This window comes from Opisthocomus hoazin, chromosome 10 (genome assembly GCF_030867145.1).
Source record: "Opisthocomus hoazin isolate bOpiHoa1 chromosome 10, bOpiHoa1.hap1, whole genome shotgun sequence".
Classification (NCBI taxonomy): Eukaryota; Metazoa; Chordata; class Aves; order Opisthocomiformes; family Opisthocomidae; genus Opisthocomus; species Opisthocomus hoazin.
Genome location: NC_134423.1, coordinates 30913298 through 30935535, shown reverse-complemented (window position 1 = coordinate 30935535; position 22238 = coordinate 30913298). Strand labels below are relative to the sequence as shown.

At 45.2% G+C, this 22238-nt stretch overlaps 1 protein-coding gene across 1 annotated transcript in view; it reads right to left on the bottom strand.

Moving 5' to 3' along the window:
- Positions 1 to 22238, bottom strand: part of SMAD3 (SMAD family member 3) — a 78390-nt gene that overhangs the window by 12737 nt on the left and 43415 nt on the right. The window contains exons 2-5 of the mRNA XM_009945414.2: positions 9929 to 10122; positions 8911 to 9045; positions 8149 to 8223; positions 6275 to 6325 (exon numbers count right to left, since the gene is read on the bottom strand). Of these exons, the coding sequence (XP_009943716.2) occupies positions 6275 to 6325; positions 8149 to 8223; positions 8911 to 9045; positions 9929 to 10122 (455 nt within the window). The remainder of the gene's footprint in view (positions 1 to 6274; positions 6326 to 8148; positions 8224 to 8910; positions 9046 to 9928; positions 10123 to 22238) is intronic.

The following is a 22238-nucleotide window of genomic DNA, read 5'->3' as shown; positions in this document are numbered from 1 at the left end:
TCTCTCTAGCACTGAGGAAACCGGTAGAGTTGTCTGCAACATGCACCGAATCGTACGTAATGCTGGCACCAAAGCAATTTAAAAATGAGGTACTTCCTTCCAGTGCACTTGATCTCACATTATCAGAAGAAAATCCATTTCCCCAATAGATGGTGGCACATCCTGGGGTTCTGGGTTGACTCAGCCTGCGGACCGCAGCGAAAGGACCGAGGTTCAGGAGCAGACTGAGGCTGTCTCAGGAAGGCAGTACTTCACATGTGTGAAAGGTGGGACATCAAATGGCATCGAATGATCTAACTGCTCCCACTGAAGCCAACGAGACTTCAGCAGAGGAAGGCTCAAGTCAAATATTCTTGGAAATGCTGCACTGGATGGTGCCCAGTCCTGCTGTAAGCCAAGAATCTGCTGAGTGGAGGAAGCGGAAAGCAGACTGAGCTATCGATAAGTGCTCTATTCCCCACAGTCAATGCAAGAAAGAAAAGCAAGACAAGAATCCCCTCCAGTCCTCCCCCCCAGTTTATGACTTCATCCCCATTCAAACAGCGCTTCAAAGCAGAACAGAGCAACCTCCCATCTGGCCAAAGAGTTAACATCAAGCAGCAAAACCCAGCTTTTTCCATAGGCTTTCCCATCTGTTGCTCCTGCAAGGCTTAGGCAAATCTGGGGCTTAAGAGATCAGATCCAAAAAATCAAAGACAGGTTTTTACTATCTCAGCCTTCTTTCCCACTGGAGAGAGTGTCTCCACAGAGGTTTGAGAGTCATTTCTCACCCGGTACCTGCTGTTACTCCATAACCTTTAGAAACAGGCTGAAGCAGCCCAGCTTCAGCCAAAAGACGTGCTGCTTTCCTCTCCATTACTGTGGTGTTTGAGCTCCCAAAGGAGCTAATAATCAGAAAAAACCCTTTGGTTTCTGCTTTGTTACAAGCTTTGCTGAGAGCAAATAAGGAATTGAATAAAAGTGCATCTAGGGAACTCTGTAATCCTCAGTAGATCTTCAAAGTTCGTGAATTTTGGAGCTTATACCCATTCCCAGCTTCTTTCACAGTCTCTCTTCTTCCTTAATTATATCATTTGAAAGAAAAATGCTCTATCAGAAAGGAGCAAAGCTCGATGCTCCTGCTCTCCTCCACACATAACACCCACAAAAGAAAAAGCGTGTCTAACTCTTACGGAAAAGGAGACAATGCTCAAAGCGAAAGCTAACGGAAGGCAGCTCAACAGAGCAGGGGCCGCTACATCAATTTAGGAGATGGGGTAAGCATACCTGCTGTTATTCCACACTGCAAACGATTTTTTAGCTTAAAGTAAGCCCCTCTCCTGACGGAGAGATGATACTGAACACATGCAGGAGTTGTACGAGCTCACTGTCCCTGCCTTTTTCTTTTGCGTGACATACTCGGCTGTCCCACCGGGCACTGCCACATCAGGTGTTATTTCCCCAACACCAGCCTCATTCCATCAGTGAGCAGTCGTGGCCTGCGGCAGTAATCTGCGTGTGTGGTAACGGACTCTGGGCTTCACATGACTCCAGCGCTGTTTGTACAGAGGTACAGCAAACACCGGCACTAATCAGAGCTTCCTCAGGTGTGTCCACCCACTTAAAAAACCAGATCATGTTCCACATGACTGTGCTCTTCTTCCACAGCAAGTGCCTTTCTAATTGGAAGGCTGCTCAGCTCCAGAAAAAGCAAATCAACTTTTGTTCATCCTCAAGTAATGTCCTCAGATTGGTGCTCTTCGAGTTACAAACACACCAAAGCCCATATTGCTCTCTATGGTTTTGTGGTCCTTTCCTTCAGAAGCCACCTCCGCTTGGTTACGACTCAAGGGAACTGTAGATTCCCCCCTGAAGAATGTACGGAAACTTTCTTTCTGGCTTATTTGCAACTTGAGGAAAAACACAAACCAACAAATCCTATTTTGAAGAAAAACTTGTCTCTAAAGAACGCAGCCAAGCTTTTAACGATGCTGCTTTCTCCTGTGATTTGTGGTCCTAGGCTTCAGCTTAAGCTGTCATGGGATGGGCGAGTTTCCTCTTGTTTTAGAGCTGTCCTGAATATCCATTTTCAATTTACGGATTTACTCTTTGGGGAGAAGCAAGAGAACGTAGCTCTGCTATAACCAAAGAATCCCGAGGGGGTACACAATCAGTTAAAAGTGATACACTAAAACCAAGCAAATCCTGTCTCCACACAATTTCAACCTTGACTCGCTACAGCTTTGCTTTCACAAGTGTCCACGGGGTACTGGGACGCTACCCACACTGCATCTCCCCTGCAAGATGAAAGCAGTAGCTGTTCAGCTGCGGAGGAAAAAAACTGCTGGCTGCTTTGCATGCTCTACACCGTGTGCTCTAGGCCTAAGAGCGGTTGTTATCCTCGTCTCAATATGTTGGACACACAACGTGTATCAGAAGTTACTATGTATGTTACCCAACTGCACAAGTTGCCACCACATTACTTCTCACTCCCTCCACCGAAACATAAAGATAAATCGGCGTGGACGCTCCCTTCCCGCCGGACTCTGAGAAGGGCTGTCTGTTCGCTGCTTTGGGAAACGGTGTTTCAGCGCAGAGGCGTAGCTTACTGATGGCTTTGACCACAGGGTACGTGCTTATTCCACTTACGGCTTTTGCGTCAAGTCTTTTGCGGAGCAAACACTGACAATGGATTTCCTGTGCACCGAGGGACTGCCTCGCTCGAAAATAACAATACGCATGCAACCTCAGGCCTGGCCCTTGGCCAGCGTAAACTCCCTGACTTCATTCCCAATGTCCGCATCATGCTGGCAACGCTCCTTTCATTTCGGTTGTTTGCTGTATTTTCTCCAGTTCGTATTCCGTACAGAAGAGATCGTCGGATATCTGTAGCTTCCATTTAAAGCTTATGTTTGACAACTGAAAATTTGACAGCTGAAAGTTTGGACCAAAACTAGAATGCTACCAAATCAAATGCGCAAGCTGAAAGGGGGAAAAAAAAAATAAATCCCAATATGTTAACTTGCCACACTTTTGTGCCTGGGACTGGAAAGATGAAACTCCCCGACTTCCTTCAGCCCCCTATCACGGTCTCACAGCTTCGCGCTGAAATACATACGCTGCACCTCGGACAAACCTAGCCTCTGTTGTCCTAGCTGGTTTGCCTCATGCTAGCTGATTGCCTGTGTCATTCTCTGGAATCTGGCCGTAGGATTTGAGTCCAAAGTTCAGCTTACACAAAGTAAACTGTCTTAAAAGCTTCAGGTAGTTCTGGTTAAATAAACAGACACCAATGCTGTGACATTATTTTCTTGATGGCAAAACTGGAAAAACCCACCGCATGCTGCTGCTGAGAGCTTGCTGATAATCTCCCTCATTGCACGCTGTTGTGTTTTTACATTTCTATTCAATTTTCTTAACAAACACACAGAGAAAGCCTGACAAAACTTCTGCAGATCAAAGTATAGCCCTAGACCCTGGAGCGTTCTGCTTATCCACAGAATTACACAGCACGGCAAAAGCAGGAGCACCGCAGGTCACCAGCCACCACCTAACTTCTGTCTAGCTGCGGAAAGAACCTCCAGCGCCGGGAAGAGGTTCTGCTCCCACAGCTTCTGCAACCCCTTTGCAGGCGGAAGGTCCGACGGGCTGATGGTGTTCGCCCCTACACCGCTGTCGGCAGCTCCTGGCTTTGGATACACCATCTGCAAGGTACGGATGATGGGGCCAAACTCTTTCCAGTGGTGCCCAGCGACAGGACAAGGGGCAATGGGCACAAACTGAAGCAGAGGAAGTTCCAGCTGAACATGAGGAAGAACTTCTTCCCTCTGAGGGTGACGGAGCACTGGCCCAGGCTGCCCAGGGAGGCTGTGGAGTCTCCTTCTCTGGAGATATTCCAGCCCCGCCTGGACGCGGTGCTGTGCAGCCTGCTCTGGGTGACCCTGCTTCGGCAGGGGGTTGGGCTGGGTGACCCACAGAGGGCCCTTCCAAACCCTACCATGCTGGGATTCTGTGATGATGACGATTTTGTCATCTGACAGTTTTAAGAGTTGCTCAGCTCTTAAATGCCATTTCGTTTTGTTGCTTCCTGACATGCAAAAATTGACAATAACATTTTTAAAAGAGACAAGAAGTTCTTAATTTGTGGCAGCTCTTGCCTAAGAGCAACAACTCTTTGGTTTGCAAAACTTGAAGGTATCTTTTAATGTCGGTAAGCGAAAACGCTTTTCTGCTGCCTGCTCCTTAGACTACAAAGGGATTCCTCGCGGTTAACCAGCCTCACCTGCTCCTGCTTAGCTTTTGTCACCAGACAGCACATCAGACATCTGAGGGGCCCATCAGCTGAGCAGCATGCATCAATAACCAGTGGCCTTGTTAGAAAGGGTATACACTGGGGCCTCTGCTAGAATCGCCTTTCTTCCTTACGTAAGGCAGATGCCACAGTCAACTTGCCAGGTTGGTTTTATTACATGTAATTGGCTTTTTATTTTTAGGTTGAAAAAAAAATGCTAGGGATTCTCATCAACTCCTAGGAAGCACACTGGGATGTAATGGATTCAAACAAAAAAAAAGAAAAAAGGAAATAAAAAGAAGTCAGCCATGGATTCTCTTCTTAGGCTTTAACAGTTAAAGCAAATAAAAATTTAGTGGCACCATATTCCACGCTCTGGGGAAAAAAAAAAAAGAGGGGGAAAAAAAGGGAGAGAAAAGAAATCCCCCCTTCAACAGCCCCAAGATATCCACAAGGCAGCCAATGACTAACAAATTTTGGAGCGGTGTCAAAGTACCCCGTGCCAGGATTAAAAGCATATGTAAACTTTACAGCTACGGGTATTCAAAAGTAATCTCAAGTGGCCTCTGTCTGCTGGCTTAATGAACATTTAGAGAACTGATCCTGCAGCTAGCCAGAGCTATGAGTGCTTTTTATGACAGACCATTGAGAGCAATTTCAAACAGGGTAAGAGCTCAAACTGATGAAGATCAGACCTTTTATGTCTCTAGGTATGAATACAAAGGGCAGAGCCATTTGAGAAGATACCGGAGGTTCACAGATAGCCACAAAACCACTAATAGTATCTCAAAAACCACTAATAGTATCTCAAAGGTAAAGCCCCTGCTCAACTGCTATTCCTTCTTCTTCGGCTTTCCTCCTATTTACTGTCTACAGGTTATGGGGTGAGTCAGTGAGTCAGGTCTAGTACAGCACTCAGGGCTGGACTATCTTCCTGGGGCCCAGGATGGAGTTGGGGGGGGAAAGATAACTCAAGATTGCAGCGTAACCTGAGTTTGCTTGAAGAAAACCAATTGGCTCGGTCAGAAAAATCCCACAGCGCATCCGTGGTTTGTGCATCTCACCCACAATGCTCCTCCAGGCTCTTTTGAGCACAGACTCTTAGAATGGGTTGGAAGGGACCTTATAGATAATCTTGTTCCAGGGGACAAGGGACCCCTTCCACCAGCCCGGGGTGCTCGGAGCCCTGTCCAACCTGGCCTTAAACACTGCCAGGGAGGGGGCAGCCACAGCTTCTCTGGGCAACTATGCCAGGGCCTCACCACCCTCAGAGTGACAAATTTCTTTCTTGTAATGCATCTGTTGCCCTTCGGTCAAGCAGACGGTTGCCCGAGGTGATGAAGCAGTGCAGGCAAATCTGTAGCTCTGAACCTCAGCCCCCTCTCCACAATCTATGGATAGCAGCATTTGCCCTGTAATGGATGTCACACCAAGTGAATAAACATTAAAAAATTGCAAGGCACTCTGGTCCATTGTAAAAGAGATGGCTAAGCACTACAAATTTACAAAGTAACTTTTCAGGAGACAAAATTTAACCCCAGTCTGTGTCCTTTAAAAATACATGAGCACAAAACTATCAGCGAAACAGACGGACACACTCACAGAATCACAGAATGTTCGGGGATGGAAGGACCCTCTGTGGGTCATCTAGTCCAGCCCCCTGCAGAAGCAGGGTCACCTACAGCAGGCTGCACAGGACCTCCTTGCAAACTCATGTAATCAACCAAGCATATTTTTGCTGCAGTCCTTCACTCCTCCTTTTTGGTATTTGTCTGCCAACGTTTCCCCATTTTTCATGTAACTCTCTGATGTAAGTTCGGATTTCTTTATTTCATCTAGAGTTACTATGAACCACTGTTACCACGGTAAAGAGGATTAGTGGAAAGGAACATCGACGGTGCTCACACCCTCATCAAAAGCGCACAACCTCAAGCAAGAACATCATAATTAAAATGTCACTATATTGACTGTAATTACACACAGTTCTCAAGATCACATGCTTACCCAGATTATTGTGTGCTGGAGACATAGGGTTCGGTGATAAGTTTGGAGAACCTGAAAATCAAGACATTGTAATTATTAGTATGGCATCTGCACAAGGAAAAACACCTGCACAAAATCTTCAGGGCTGCCCAGGCTTGTTGGAGGGAGAACCCACTTCTCACTGAAGCCTCATTTTGTGACACCAGCAGCTCCTCTGTTTTTCATTACTCTTTACGTAAGCTCCCAAATGCTATTACTTATATATCAGCTTGCTACATCTGCAGTACTGCTAAGCATCTTCATAATGCGTTCACTTAAGCTTAACCCACTAATTTTCAAAACTGAGCACGCAGTTGTCTGTTTTACTTGCAGTTATCAAAACACCAGGTACCACCACGACAGCTCCAGTCAAACCCAGTTAGCTGGGCATTTGAGAGCTTGATTTTACATTGCTAGGCACAAAACATACTCATAAGAGTCGAAAACATAACACTTTCCATCAACAAATCTTAATGGTGTGAGGACAATGGAGCATGGGATTGAGCTAAACAGACCTGACCAAACGACTGTCAGTATTTTATCCCCAATCATTTCAATTTGGTCCACAAATTTTGCGCATATATTTCAGATATCTGCACTTGGATGTCCAGAGCAATGTGCACAGTCTCTGGATGCCACACGGATGCAGACAGGTGGTACAGCCCATTTTTTGTTTTCCTCTCACACTGAGTTCAGCTGGTTTCTTTAGAATTTGTTTTTCTATGAAGAGGGAAGTCCGTGACATCCGAAGGAAGGGATATAGCATTTGGACATGAATTGGGTATTTATAGCATCTTCCAGACCAATCCTATTCCAGCCCACTTTCCAAAAAGCCATACATACATTCCAAACCTCAACCACATTACCAATAATTGTATGCACTAAAATGGTTCGTGCCAATAGGCTTATGTTTGATGTAGGCAAACAAACCCACACTGCCTTCCTCCATCTGTCTAACTGCGGTGAAGGACTGCAAATCAGTCACCCCTCTTTTAGAATCCCACGTATGCTCTACGGCTGAAGACACGCACAGAAACCAAGATATCTGTGTGCAGTAATTGCATTAATTAGGTTCTGCATGTCTGTCTGTCTGTTAAAGTGCCATGTATTTGCATATTCCTCTTGTAAAACATCAGCCCTTCTAACCAATGACGCGTTTTTGCTTTTCAAGCAAAAGTTCTATGAATTCAGAACCTGATTCAGATGTGCTTACAAGCAGTGACACCGCTCAGATCAACAAGATGCCTGAAACAGTTACTCCCCGACAGATGAGACCTGCATGGTTCATTTCAGTGTGTTGACACAGGTTAGCATGAACACTAAGCCTGCTCATCCTAGACCTGGTTACTTGTTTTCTTGGCAGTCAGAGAAAACCTAGACTTTCAACTTTCTATGGGATTCTCCACTAAATGATATACCCATTTCAAACCAAATCTCCTAGTGGCCATTTCAGTCATAGTTACACTGGACATTTCAGTATGTGAACCACCAAACGATCAGAAAAATGCCTCTGCAGAAAAATATCAGCTACATGCAAAATTTTCACACGCGTACAGATGCATGGATGCAGATACAGCACGAACGATCATTCTCAGATGTGTCTCCACTGCTTCAGGCTCCTGCTCAGTACTGTCTAATGATGGATTTTAGGAAGCACAAGAACGTGCTGTACTTCTCACTGGCAGCTCTAAAACATACAGCCCTGTGCTTTACATGAGATGTCAGGCTATGTTTGCACTCCTACAGGGATAAAATACCTCAAACCATCATCTGATCTTCAGTGCCCCACAGTAAAACTTTAAAAGAGTCCCTGATATGACCTATAAAGCTGCAGCAAATGGCAAAAGATGACTTACCTGCATCCATGCTGGGGTTTATCTGGTGGTCACTAGTTTCGCCATCCTCACTCAAATAGCCTGGAGGAGGTGTCTCTACAAGCATAAAATGATCATACTGTTATTGCAACTGGATGCAAAGTCTGGATTTTAGACACTTTGTTATTCATAAGGAGCTAAATTTCTTTTTTATTACTTTTCTTCCTCAAGCTGCTGAAAGCAGGAGCTGGCACAACCAGGATGATAGTGACAGCATATTCGCGAATAACAGAGGGGGGAAACAAAAAAAATCTGGATTTTCAGTCCCATAAAACTTTAAGCCACGTAGACAGTTTTCTGTCCACATATTTTTCCTCTCCTGGTGTGCAGCTGCATAGCTTGTCCATGCAAATAAGGTGTAAATTGCTTGTAAAAGAGATGCATAAATAGAAGAGCTCAATTCCGTCAGAAATTTAGAGAGTTTTACTCAAATTAAAATGGCTGAATTTCATTTTAATCTAAACCTGCTAAGGGAACATTCAGCTTTAGATTTCACAATAAACTGAGTATGTACTACTGAAGGGAAGAGGTGAGTTTAAAGAAAACAAAACAAAACTATAAACAGCACTGTTGTGTGTCTGCATTTACAGCTTTCATCTATTTTTGTATAGGTTCCCACTCCTTAGCTTCATAGTAACGTGGAAAGAAAGACTTTCTAGTCATCCAGCTTGGCGTACATAGACACGATTCACTGTGCAATATGACCCTTTCCCCCCCGCTCGCTGTATGGAAGATAGGCAGTACCTGGAATGTAGTTGCTCTGTGGCTCGATACCTGCTGGGAAGTTAGTGTTCTCTGGAATAGAATGACTATAATCGTCTAACGGCGGGAACTCAGCTGGGATCTCTGTGTGCCGAGGCACCAGCACTGGAGGTAACACTGCACAAACGAAAGGGGAAAAAAAACCAACCAGAACAGCAATATTAACAGCTTTAAAATAAAATGACTGAAACCCTGGAAAATGAGGAGAGACCAGTTTGGAGTAACACCCTTAAATACATGCAATACTAAAGCTGCTAATTAAGGGACACAATTTGATACTTGCTTCTGAAATAACAGCAGCAGCTAAAGATGCTATTCTTAACGTATCTCAGCTGGGGACGGGATACGTGCTTATCTGAACACACCTAGTCTGTCTGCCCCTTCCCAGGCAAAGAAACAGGTCTTCTTGAAAAACCATTTAGAGAAGTTATACCACATGATTTAAAAGGAATAAATTTCCCATAAAACAGAACAGCAAGGTAGGATTAGCATAAACATCCAGACTGGCTCTGCAGATTTGTACTAACACGCAGCAGAACTATCTGCAGCGCCAGATGAAAGTCTCTTTCAGCAGCAGGAGGAGACTTTGGAACAGGGAGTTCGGTTGTGTTGGGAGCTATTCTTAGATCCACTTCAACTTAACAGTAAGTTTATCCTTAATTTAATACCAACAATTAGGGATCCACAGGACACTGCCATAGTTCACACTTGTATCTACTCTGCATGCCAGTTGTTTAGGTGCACACAATGCCACATTAGGAACCTGGCAACAGTGCAACCTGCTCAACTTGGGTTTTATCAATTTAAAATGATATGTCCCCCACTGAGTGCAGATTCATAAATTATTCCACTGCGCACAGTAAGAGATTATCATCAATAATAGATACACTTTGGTTTTAAAACCCTATGCCTGCTGCTTTATTCAATTTTGAAAAGCACTTATAAATCCCCTCTGCTGGTACCGAGAAGCTGAGGTGTCTGCACATGGGGTCAGCAGTACCTGGGGTTTCCACTCTTTGGTAATGGTAAGGATTCACGCAGACTTCATCCTTCTTCATGTTAAAGGCGTACTCGCACATCTCCATGGCACGCAGCTCATGGTGGCTATGGAGGTCGGGCCACCGCCACAGCCGGCAGTAGATGACGTGGGGAAGACCTTTCCGGTGAGACACTTGCAGCCGGCCGTCTAGCGATCTGCAGTCAGAACACAAGGACGACAGCCATTTAGACCGGCATTAACGCGTGTGCGGTGCTGACCCCAGCCCACCGAACGCCACGCAGGGGAAGCCAGCGTGAAGCCTGCAGACCTCGCAGGAGGCCCGCGGCACAGGCTGCCTGGCCAGCTCGGGAGCCCGACACCGTCCCAGAAGGTGCTGGTCACCACAGCCCGCCGAGAAGCGCTGCAAGGAGGCGTGTCGGTCCTGGTCTTCATGCTGAGAAGTTACCTCTGAAAACTGTAAAATGTTTATTTTATGTAACCCGGCTCCAGGTTTATTAATTTTCTGAAAAGGGGTGAATTTAGAGGCAGAGACAAGAGCTATAGCAAGTAAGAATACGTCAGTTCAGTGGTACTTCTTGAGCATTTATGCATGTCCTAACGAACAGGCTCTGCACCGCTTTCAACAATTTATGCTGTGCGTGTAAAGGTAGGACATCTTAAAAGATGTGCTAATAAAACTAGGCTTTGAAAACACACAGAGACGTGAATTTCCATTGTGACAAAATCATCCAAAACTGATATTAACACCTTTTCTTTAAGCAGTGTTCACGAACAATACAAAACTGCAAAGCTTCCAGTTTCGTTTTCCAAATTACAGCTTCAAAGCAAAAAGAGCTTATTTCAGCATTGCTTACTTTTGTTTTTACACCTCGCCCGTGTCTCCTCCAACTCATTTTTCACCTAATCCCATCCTCACCCTGGAATATCCCGTTCCCAGCAAACCTTCCTGGGAAGCAAGACAAGCGTGTTCAAACCCTCCCTGGCAGAGGGAAGAGTGGGAGCAGGGTCTCCTCCATCCTGAATGAGGGCTCCGCTCCACTGAACGGGAACTGCCCCCAGGCACTTGCTTTGAAGTCTAACCCTTCCTTTCCCTGGCTTTTCTTAATGACTGAAATGAAACACTTCAGGGGTTGGGTGAAATGAAATATTTCTGGTTTTTAATTTGTCAAGGAAAGAAATGAAAAAGAAAATTGAAATTTTACTCGGAATTATTTCCCTTGGTTTTGTTGGCAGCCAATCCAGAAAAACAAAACAAACCCAAACCAAAACACACAAACAATTATTCCGACAGCGGTAGCGCTGGTCTTGGCTGCCCTGAGAGAGTTTTCCCAAAAGCTTCTCTGGCAGAGCTTGGTCAGACCCGCACCTCTTGCAAACACTGCTGCGACAGCGAGGAAGGCAAAGCGCGACCAATTCCGGCTCTCAGTGACAGACCGAGGGGAGCCGGCAGACATGGCACATCGCTCTTGCGTATGAAATATGTAAGGAGTTTTTGCCAGCACTGAGGGACTTGCTGCTACACGTTACGAAACATCTCAAACCTGCAAATATATTACAGCCCTGAAAAGTGACAACGCCTGCAGTTATTATTTATAGTATGTATTTCTTCATATAGTGCCTGGTATTTCTGGGTCACGCGTTCCGTGCAGACTGCTCCGTGACAGGGTGACCAACCAGCTGAGCACCTGGCCCGTTCTGCAAGAGTGTTCTCGTGCCAAGCTCCGTCCGATGGGACTCTCCCTACGGATCGTGGAAACTCTTTATACCTACAACAAACTTCCCAGTCAACCGGAGGGTAAAGGGCACTTCTTCCCACCACCCCAGGGCTCTTGGTAAAAGCTAGGAAGTCTATATAGAAGATGAGCCAGCACATCCACAGGCCTGACTCGCTCTCTGGATGCGGTGACCCTCGCACCCAGGTTAACGGAGCCCTTCTGCCGACAAAGTTCTCGCAGGAGACACTGGAGAGACACCAAGTCACCGTTGTCCAAGCAGTCCCCAAATCCTGAACAGCTTCAGTGGTTATCTAAACCAAAACCAGCCTAAAAGCATAACATAGCTCTCAACTGCTAGTACCACAGCTACTCATTCCTGTTAGCAGAGACTGGACACTGCGGAAAACGTGTTGTCCTTGCTGTCTACCACCGCCCATGGCATGAATGCTGTCCATAAGGCAGAAGAAAGAGAATTCTCTACAATCTTCTCTAAAAAGACTTTCTAAAAATGACAGAGCCATATGTTTTATTTTCAAAGATAATATCCTCCCCTTCTCCCCTCTCCCCTTAATAAGAAGATAAGGTAAAACAAATCCTATTTCCCCAAAGCCCTGGGGGCTAATTACATTTCTATGATTGTGAAATCTCTCCTCAGGCTCGCTCTTAAGGGACTTTGGACAAAACATCATCGTCTGCATGTTCTTGGGAAGAACGTGGCTAAATAACAGGCCAGCTTTATTTCTTTCTGCTGTCCTGCCTCAACCCTCAAGGAGCACTTTCTCCAAAGCGACAAATAACTGGTATGGCTGAGACAGGACATAAGATTGGATGAGCAAACACTGTGCTCTACTGAAGGCAGCTTTTTGTGGAGATACAACACTCCAATTACCACAGTCAATTGCCACGTCTTTATTAGCTAACTGAATGCTCACTGCGTAGATGCAAACACACGTTTGAGCATGAGAACGGTCTTGAGCACTCAGTCATCTCACCTATAAATGATGTAGGCTGCAGGCTTAAGGGCAGCTGCGCCAAGCTACAGGACCAGCACTGCCTTGGTGAGATGGTCCTTCTCCTGTCCAACACATTCCCATTCCCACAGACCTGCCCTATCTCATGTCTCCCATTCCTTCGTTGGCTCCCATCCCCTCAGCATCATACCACAAAAGCTGGCTCAGGTCTCTAACTTGGCAGAAGACTTTTTCACAGGTTGGCAGGCTGTAACAGTTCTTGGAGGAACCTGATGAAAGCCAAAAGCTGGTGCGAGATGAGTTAGTACGTAGTTCTGTTAGAATCATAGAAAGTTTTGGGTCGGAAGGGACCCCTAGAGGTCATCTAGTCCAACCGCCCTGCAGCGAGCAGGGACACCTGCAGGACATGTACCACAACTGAGGATGCATTTGACTGGCTGGCCATCTCCAGAGCCCACAGCCCTCAGAGACACCCTGAGCAGGGGTATCTCTCCCATCCAAGTGCAGAGTCATCTGATAATACAGCACACGCAGCTGCTGTCCTCTCTTGGTCCTGTTCCGAAGCACAGTCTAGACTTGAAGGCTGAAGTATTCCCCAAACCACTTGAGAGCTCAGCACATCCAGGCTTCACTAAAATCAGCAGAATCTAAGCACCAAAAATGCCACTGGGTTACTGAAGTGTTCCTCCGTCTTACCATTTTTTTTTAACCAGCCTGTGCTGAGCAGATCTCCCTGTACAACTGACTCGATACGTTTAGTATTCCATACTACCTAACAGGATTTCTTTTAAAAATACGAAAGCTTCTTTGGCCAAAAGTTCAGTATTGGGATGGTTCTCTCCAAAAGCAGCACCATTTATTTTGGTGGGACACTATGTCTTCAGAGTGTCTCTATACTGGATGGTGGGATTAAACAACAGAAGTTGTAAAGAGCTCTTCTCTTCACAGCGTCGAGGTTCAGACCGAGTGGGTAATGCAGACTCTCACTGCCAGAGGGTGTTCTAGTGCATCTTTGGTAACTCGCACGTATCCTGAACTTGCAAGGTAAGAATGAGAAAATATGTGATCCACAAGCCTGCCTAAGGGAAACACGATGAGCTGTAGCTGTCACCACCTGCAAGTGTGAGAGCATGTAGGCTACGAGAGCCTGCAAGATAAAGCAAAAACCAAACCCAGAACGCAGCAAGATCACTGAGCTGATACCAGTTCGCAGCGGTTGATAACAAAGACGTGAATTCAACAATGATTCAGAAAAACAAAGCCCTGACATGACAAGACAAAGCAGCAGCAGAGAGGAGGCGGCCAGCGGCTCAGCGATGTCCAGGGTCAGTCCATTGCGAAGAACGGCAGAGACCCGCGCTTCCCCACCTGGATGGTGACTCCGTGGCCAGCAGACCCACTGGGCGACGTGCTGGAGTGGGCGAGCAGACCGACGCCTCGCAGCAGGTTTGTCCCAGCCTGCATTGTTGGTGTAAGCAATAAAGATAATGACTCTGCACCCATATCCTACAGGTAGGAGATAGCTCAGAAGACTCAGTGCTCGGTGAAAGATGCCCAAGGAGAAGCTAGCCAAAGGCTTGAGGGTTACAGTATGCTGCATGCAAAGGTGATCAAGAGGTGTCCAGTAGAGAGGTTACTCCACACCTAGGGCAGTTATAGCCAGAGATTAAAAAACACTAAGTGAAGAAAGAGAGACCAAGACCCCAGGAATGCAGTCAGGTAATTTAATTGCTTGCACAACAGCGTAAGGCATGGTCAGGACACCACTGCAGTGTCCGTACGAAACAAACCAAAAGCCCCTCAGGCTGAACACCTTTAGGATCGATCCAGCGCTGTACGTTGTTACAAGCCATTTACCAGGCAAGTTTAACACCTGAAACTGCTACTCCAAACGGTCCAGACTACTGCTGCTCAAAGAACAAAGGGCAACAGTGACTGTTAATAGCAAAAACAGAGAAGGGAGGAAAAAAGAATGACAGCAACACTGAAGCTTTTTTCCTTTTTTTAGAAAAAAAGACAAAAACCAATCCTCTGCAACTGTCTGAAAATAGGAGAACATTACCGAGAACATTACATTGCATAACAGGAATTTGATTTCCACGTCTGACTGGGGTTTTTTTGTTGCTGTTTTGGGGTTGGGTTTTTTGTTATTTTTGTTGTTGTTCTGTGGGGGGGTTCAAATCTGATTTAATTTGTAAGATCCTGAATCAAGAAAGAAAAAACCCAAACCTCACACTTTAAAAGATGTACTTGTTATTTCCTATTTTCCTTTTTGAGCATTTTGCAGCTATCTTTCCTCTAGATGGCTGAGGAAACTCTTCCTTGCACCCACTCTCCTCCTTTAAAAGTAAAGCTGAAATCAGTGGAACGCAGCAGTGCAAAATAAGCAAAGTGATATAAGCAGTAAGATATTACAGGGCATTTTTGTCAAGGTTCAGATTTACTCTGTCAGAGACCCACTCCCTCCCCTTACCATTCACACACATATACTCCTGCTTGCAAAACCCATCAGTTTTATATCCCTATCATTAATCTTCCAAGAGAGCAAAATGCCTGAAAGCTCAAGTATCCAGTAACACCAGCGTGTGCAAAAAGAGGTAAGGAAAAGAGAAAACCAAGCAGGAAAAGTTTGAGTTACGTATTTGCATCGGGTTCTTATTAAAAACCACCAGCAGAAGCTGGTTTTTAAAACCATGACAAACAAGTTGCCAGTATGCTCTAAAATGCACTGAGGACTACAGCCACGAGCTGTGATTTTCTCTTAAGCACAAAACATGGTAAGCAGTTCCTTACTGGCCCTGCATCTGGTCTACACCAGGAAAGCAAGCGTTTATTCTTGTAGCAGAATCTGGCTTTCGTGTGCAGAGCACAGCAATATCCACAGGGCTTCACTGAAAAGTTGGATAAAATCTCAACTTTCCCTGAATACTGGCCAAATGAATAACGCTGAATAAAAAAAAAATGACCCATGCAGCACATTTGTAATTCAAAAGCTGATCCCTTGCCATCTCTTTCCCCTCAATTTGCCCAGCATCACTAAATTTTCCAATTTCTGGTGCAATTTTAACAGTACTGTCATTCAAGTTCTAGAAATAGAAGTAACTGCGTCGAACTGAGGTTTGTAATGCACATTATCATGCTGTCGCAGAGGAAACTAATAATTAATACTTCGACTTTGCACTTAAATTTATACAAGATTAAAACAATTAACAAACATCTAATTTGCAACACATCTCTACGGAGAGGGGACTTTTTCACTGTCCCCAAAGCAACAAAGTTAAATTATTCTCCCAAAGCAAAAAAATGTTTGTCTCAGAGCCAATCCCAGGAATGAGTTGTTCGTCACCCCCTCAATGCTATCAAAAATCACCGCTGTTTTGCTCTGGTAACGCTCTCATCTGGACTGCTTCTTCTTCCCCCTACAGTCCTCCTTTGGATTTAGAAGACAAACACTTCTCCTCCACACCCGCAGACGGTAGCTGACTTCCGACGCCTCTGGCCTTCGCCAGGAGCTGCTAACGGGAGCAGAAGCGCTGCGGCAAAGGCACGAAGAGGAAGCAGCGGGTGAAGCGGGGGAAGCCAGGCGAAGGCTCTCGCACCCTTCGGGCCGACCACTGCGTGCGTACTTACAGGTAAGCACAGGATGGCAGCCAGTGGGTGGCACAGCTCCACGCGTCCGCTGGCCATGAAGTCCTGGACGGGCACTGCTAGAATGTACAGCCTGAAGCATCAGGTAAAGATTTTAAAGGGAAAGAGCAATTCTCATTTCTTCTGATGCTGCATAATTCTTCTACTCAAGTCTCATTTGTTCTGGGTTTGAAAAGTAGCTGACAACACAGAAATTACCAATAGATCTTGTGTGGGCTTCTAACCACCTATTTACATCTCTCAGTCTTTACTGAGGCTTTGCAGACTTCCCCTTCCCCCACTCAAAAGCTGAAGAAATACAGCACGGAGAGTTGATGTCAGGATCAGATTATGACAGCATGAGTCATTTATTAAGATTCCAGTAATGCTAAGCTCTTTAGCAGGTGCCTTGAGACCATATTTTTCAGAGTCTAATTTCAGATTCAGACATAAGTACATTTTATTGGTTTACCATAAACTGTCTGTCCATTGTTGCTTCTCTAAAGCCGCCTCCTGCTTGTCCTGTACTCCACAGCTCTCTTCTCCGAGCTGTGTCCACTTCTACTCCCTGCTGGCATGCAAATAACAGCTTAGTTTAATTTAGATTTCTTTAAAGCTACAGACAGATCTCGTTTTGTCATGTAGTATCATGATCTAACTATTTTTTTCCTCTGTACTTTTACTAATCTCTGTTATTTACACCACTTCTGCTTATGCCACAGCTACAGGATAGTGGCTACTGGCTATCAAACCCAGCTCCCTTTCCTCTATTTTTAGCCATTTTGTAATTATATCCCCCTACATCTCTTTCACCTCCTCCTTTTTCTGATAGCCAGCAGCACAGAAGGTAGGTACTTCAGAGGCCCAACCACGCATGTCCTTCACCCTCCTACCCCAAGAAGGACATAATACATCCTAATGCTTAATTAAGGCTTAATCATAGACCCAGCTCTAAACTTCCTAATATAATCCAAATATTTCTGCCACCTACGCTTGCCCGATTGCACTTAGACACTCTTCTACTCCTGACATTTCAAAGGAAAGCGATGAATTCCCCAGCCAGGCACAAACCTGAAGACACATGGTTTCTAGTACCAGAAATTATGCAGTTAAAGCATCTCCGATGGTACCCCCCCACCCTGGGGAAGCCCACAGCGGTCAGCAAAGCAAGGTAAAAAAACCCTAACTATGCTTGTTATTACTGCAAGAGGCAGATAGGGCAAGCTTTATTTTGGTAAGAGCGTGGTAATTCACTGCTGCCAATTTACCATCAATAGCAATCGGTAGAGAATAAGGGGTGTCAGTGGAATCCGAGGCCAGAAACGCTTCTGAAGGTATTGCATCCAAGCCCTTTTCCAGTTACCTTTTATGGAGCAAATGTGACTTTTTGCATGATTTTCATAACTCCTCCAAATTTGAAATCCAGTTTTTCTAAGCAGTCCTAGTCCTTTTATTTATTTCAGCAAAGTTTGTTTGCCCAGATCTGTGTCAGACTCATCCAGATTTATTTGTGCTTCAGCCTTGAGGGGACTGGGGGTGGAGGAGACATACACAGTAAGAGCCTCGGCCTCTCAGTAGGAGCGTGCCTTTTTGAAAAGTCATTTTTCATAGAAGCTCGTCATTTCTTCCCAGAATCCTGTGTTTAACTCCAATCACGAAATCCAAAACCCAACACACTTTCATCCAGCCGAACCAGTAAGTTCCTCTCTCCGAGGAGATTCCAGGCATACTGATGGGTCTGTGGATTTGTATGTTCAGAGGAGTTGCATAACGAGAAAATGGATGGATGGAAATGCCAAAGAGATTCAGATAATCTCTCATAACACAGAGTGCATTCAAAACAAAAGTATTTCACGGAAGACAGAATAACTGGAGCGCACAGTCCTGCTAGCAATCGAAAAAAAACATGCAAAGAAAAAAAAAAGCTGCTGTAAAACTCAGTTATTCTGTTAGCTTCCATGGTACTTATACTGATTTACATTTAATATCTAGCTTCAACATGCATCTTCTTGATACTGTAGGGAAAAAAGTCTTCCTATTTTCACTTAAGTCAGGAGAGCTTTGCAAATTAGCATCAGCGGTTGATACAGCCCAAATGAAACTAGAGCAAAAGAACCAAGAAGAGAATATGCTTCTTAACGGCTGAAAGAGAAAAGAAACTAATGTACTGCACAGTGTTTAGATAGAAGTCTCACACCAAGAGCTGTTGCCCCAAATATATATGTCTGCTAACAAAAGCAAAAGTGATTATCATAGTGAGTGTTGAAAAATGACAGTTTTAAGACCTTGGACTCTGCTTCACAATATATACAACTGCCAGTGCCTTCAACAGAAACTTCATATAAATACCAGCAGTCGGAACTGGCTTCTGAGACAAATGTTTGTGCATTCTATCAAGTTGGGACAAAGCCAACATTTCTTATGGAAACATTTTTGGTGGTCCTGGGCAATGAACATGTTTACTTTATAGCAGATATAACTAAAAATACACTGTGCTACAGCCTCCAATTATCTCGTTTGGAATAGTTTGAGCCTACTCAAGGTTCGTTGCTGTTATTTTCTTTATTATATAGTGAAAATGTCGCTGCTTTTCCTGTAATTTGAAAAGCAGCTATTTCAAGATTTGACATCTGTGTTTGTACCTCCCCCGCATGGATAACCAGATCCAGGGTGAAATTTTGCAGAGTGCCCATCTCCCGTTTTTCAAAAGCAGCTCAGGTACTTCAGACGCAGATCGATACTTTCCTTGAGTTGCACAGGCATTTTAAGTCTTCCATTAATTCCACTGGCTCTGAATTATATTGCTTTTCAAGCTGGTTTAACAGCAACTCCGATATATAATTATTTGCACAACCAGTACTAATTAGCAGCATACCGCAAAGAAGGGGACCAGGTCCCACAGCCGCGTGCACTTCCGACCACCGTCCTCCCCCACCCCAGCCCCTCCGCAGGGATGCCCTTCGGGAGCCGTTCAGCAGCAGAGCTACACAAGGGCTCAGATGGCTCCGTGACGAGGACCTGGTCTTCATTAAGGCTGACCAACTTTCAACGAAACGCAGCTTGCTCACAAAACCTTTCATCTGGGTTCCTGAGCCTTCAGTCTCTCCCATTCTCCCAAACAATGAACCACCTCTCTTTTCCAATCGAGCGTTCCCAGCCTCCGGACCCGCTCTGGCATCCCGCGAGTTGTTAATGAATCAGTTCTGCATGAATCATTTCCCATGTGCAGACTGCGTCTTTCATCACAGAGCAGATTCTCACAGACTTTCCTCCTCGGTCCCGATGACAAAGAACGACCTCGGCTACCAAAACAAGCCTTGAAGTTTCCACCAGGAGCTAAGACGAGGTGTGTGCCGTGCGAGAGAGGTGAAAAGGGTAGTGGAAGAAGGCTGTGTTAATTTTACAAATCTGACTTCCTTAATTATGAGTCACCAGCAATGCAGGAGAAACCCAGCTTCAAAAGTAAACCTGAAAGAGCGTGATGTCTTAGGGGAATGCTGCAGATTTAAGATGAAATGCCTCATTAAAAGCCCACAGAAGTTAATATTTTACAGTCTCTTATGTCTGTAATTACTAGTGAAATCAGAGACTCGAGACTCTGCAAGAGTTTGTGTGTATGTGGAGAAACAACTTTGTAAAGTTCTCTGTCTCATAATCAGGTTTTACAACACATCTGAGGAGGGTGAGGGAAGAGAGGAGGTGGTGTTACGGGCTTTTGGGTTGTGACTTTTATTTTGGGGGACTGTTTCTATACAATAAGAGAAGAAGGATATTTGTACCAGAGAGGTGGAAAATGCTTCAGATGAAATAATTTTTTTTTTTCCCCCACCAAAAACTCTGAACAGCAAAAAAGGAAGCTGTGTATGTGGCCTACCTGAAAGCTTCCTTTCTTCTAGTAAATCTTCAGATCAGTTGAAAGGGGTTTTTTTTCAGGCTACCTCTCGCAGCCTAACAGCACAGCAGACGTGCCATGCAGCAAGAGAGTCACTCCCCCAGCCATCCCCTCCGGCCAAGATAATGATCTTATCCATGGAAGCCCAATTCTGCTTTCCTAAATTACAGATTATGTTAAAAAAAAAAAAAAAAAAACCACACAAAAAGACCCCAAAGAAACTACTGAAAAACTTTGCAAAAAGGAGGGGGTAAGAGTATTTTCCCCACGCTGCAAGGCACCAGGAATTCCCTTGCTCACCAAAAATCCGACTTTCACACATTGTTGCTCGCTCTATCGTGATGCACCACCTTCCCACCAAGACCTGCAGCACTCACGATCTATTCGAAGGGAAGCAGCACTAACACAAGCACAGACCTTTTCCCCTCTGTCCTTCATTCTCCCCCGCCCTAAACTGCACCAGCTCTGCACTGGCGATACGGCTGGGAGCAAGGATGTAGAATTTCAACGCTTAACTCTGACTAATGCAGGATGTGTGGGAGAGCAGCACAGCGGCATGAATAACAGCTCTATAAAGCACGTATCAGTATCACGCTAAGCCGTTCTTATCATCCAAACAGGATCTCAAGCATGTGCGTGCACAGTACCTTTCCTGTAAAGGTTTTATCATCACTATTGCTTGCATGGAAATCCAGCTGGTGTGACATAAAAAGGAGCAGGAAAAGGCAAGTAGCCGAAATCAATATAAACAAATACCTTATTTTCATGTAAATGTCAGTAGTAGTAAAAAATCGAGGCAAGAAGTGATTAAAGAGCAGTCCAGAAAAAAACAACATGGAAACAAGTCACCCTTCAACCACCACAGGAGACAGAACTGTTCTCAAATGAGATGTTTTTCAAAAGTTTTCCGTGAGGTGTCCATAACGAACAGCTGAAAATATCAACTGCATCAAAACTCACATTTGAGTAACAGAGAGACATTTCAAGTAGCTTTCCTGTTGTCAGCCCCCCTTCCCTCTCTCCAAACTAAAAAGAACATTTAATATTCACGTCCTGGGAACCTCACTGGATAAATGCTTAAATATTAAGCTTAAACTAGCAGCCAATCTAGAGCTTGCCAAGGAGAGGGGAACAAGGAGGGAAACAGACTCACAGGTAAATATTAGTTTGTACTTGAAAAAGCCAGAGCACATTTTAAAGCTGCTTTTGATTTTCACACCAGCTTCACACCGTCCTCTGTCAAACGTTGGCAGGGCAAGGGTGACGCCGGGCGAACGACCGCCCGGTGTCTTTGGCAGCTGATCCAGGGTGACAGTGACGCTGCCAGCCATTATCAGCCCAATTATGGAAAACCATCAGTCGACTTCCAGAAACAAGGGATGTTTTTCTTCCTCATTTCCTTTTCGGCCCCTCTTGGCGGGCGCCTTTAATGCCAGCCACACAGGAGCCTGGCTGGGCTGCTGTGTGGGGTTGTGGCACTCACAAAAGGGGTAAGGGATGCTGTTTGGGAGCACAGGTCTCCTCCTCTTTGTTACCATCCTGTAGCCACACAGGCCTTGTATCACCTGAAAACCCTCAATGCTAGATCAAGACTGGAAGCTCTTTAAAGCCACAGGAGGGATCCCTCCTGGCCTGCAGCAGACCAGCATCCCTCCGCTGTGACCTGAAAGAGGAATCCACAGCAGACAAAATAATTTTCAGTTCTTCAAATCCTAAAGTGTTTTCAAAACTACACAAGCGTACAAGTAGATCTGTCCATTTCTGCAGTGCAGCCAAGATGAGAGTAACAACAAAACGCTGCTTAACAGCTCACAGCAATAGCACAGCGCTGTCACGGTCAATAGGAAGACCACTGCCACTCACTCCAAATCAAAGCTGGAGGGAAACGTTCGAAGCAAAGGAGAACAATTACTCAAGACGAAATGCAGACAGGAGACCCAGGAACACCACCCAGCTCCTCCGAAACAACACCACGAGGCACAGAGAGGTAACAGTCAATTATGGCCTTCTTTTTATGTCTCCTCTTCAGCAGCATAATGCACTTGCTGGGTCCCTGGGTCAGCAGTGACTCAGAGAACAGAGGGCCTTCCAGTGAATCATCCACA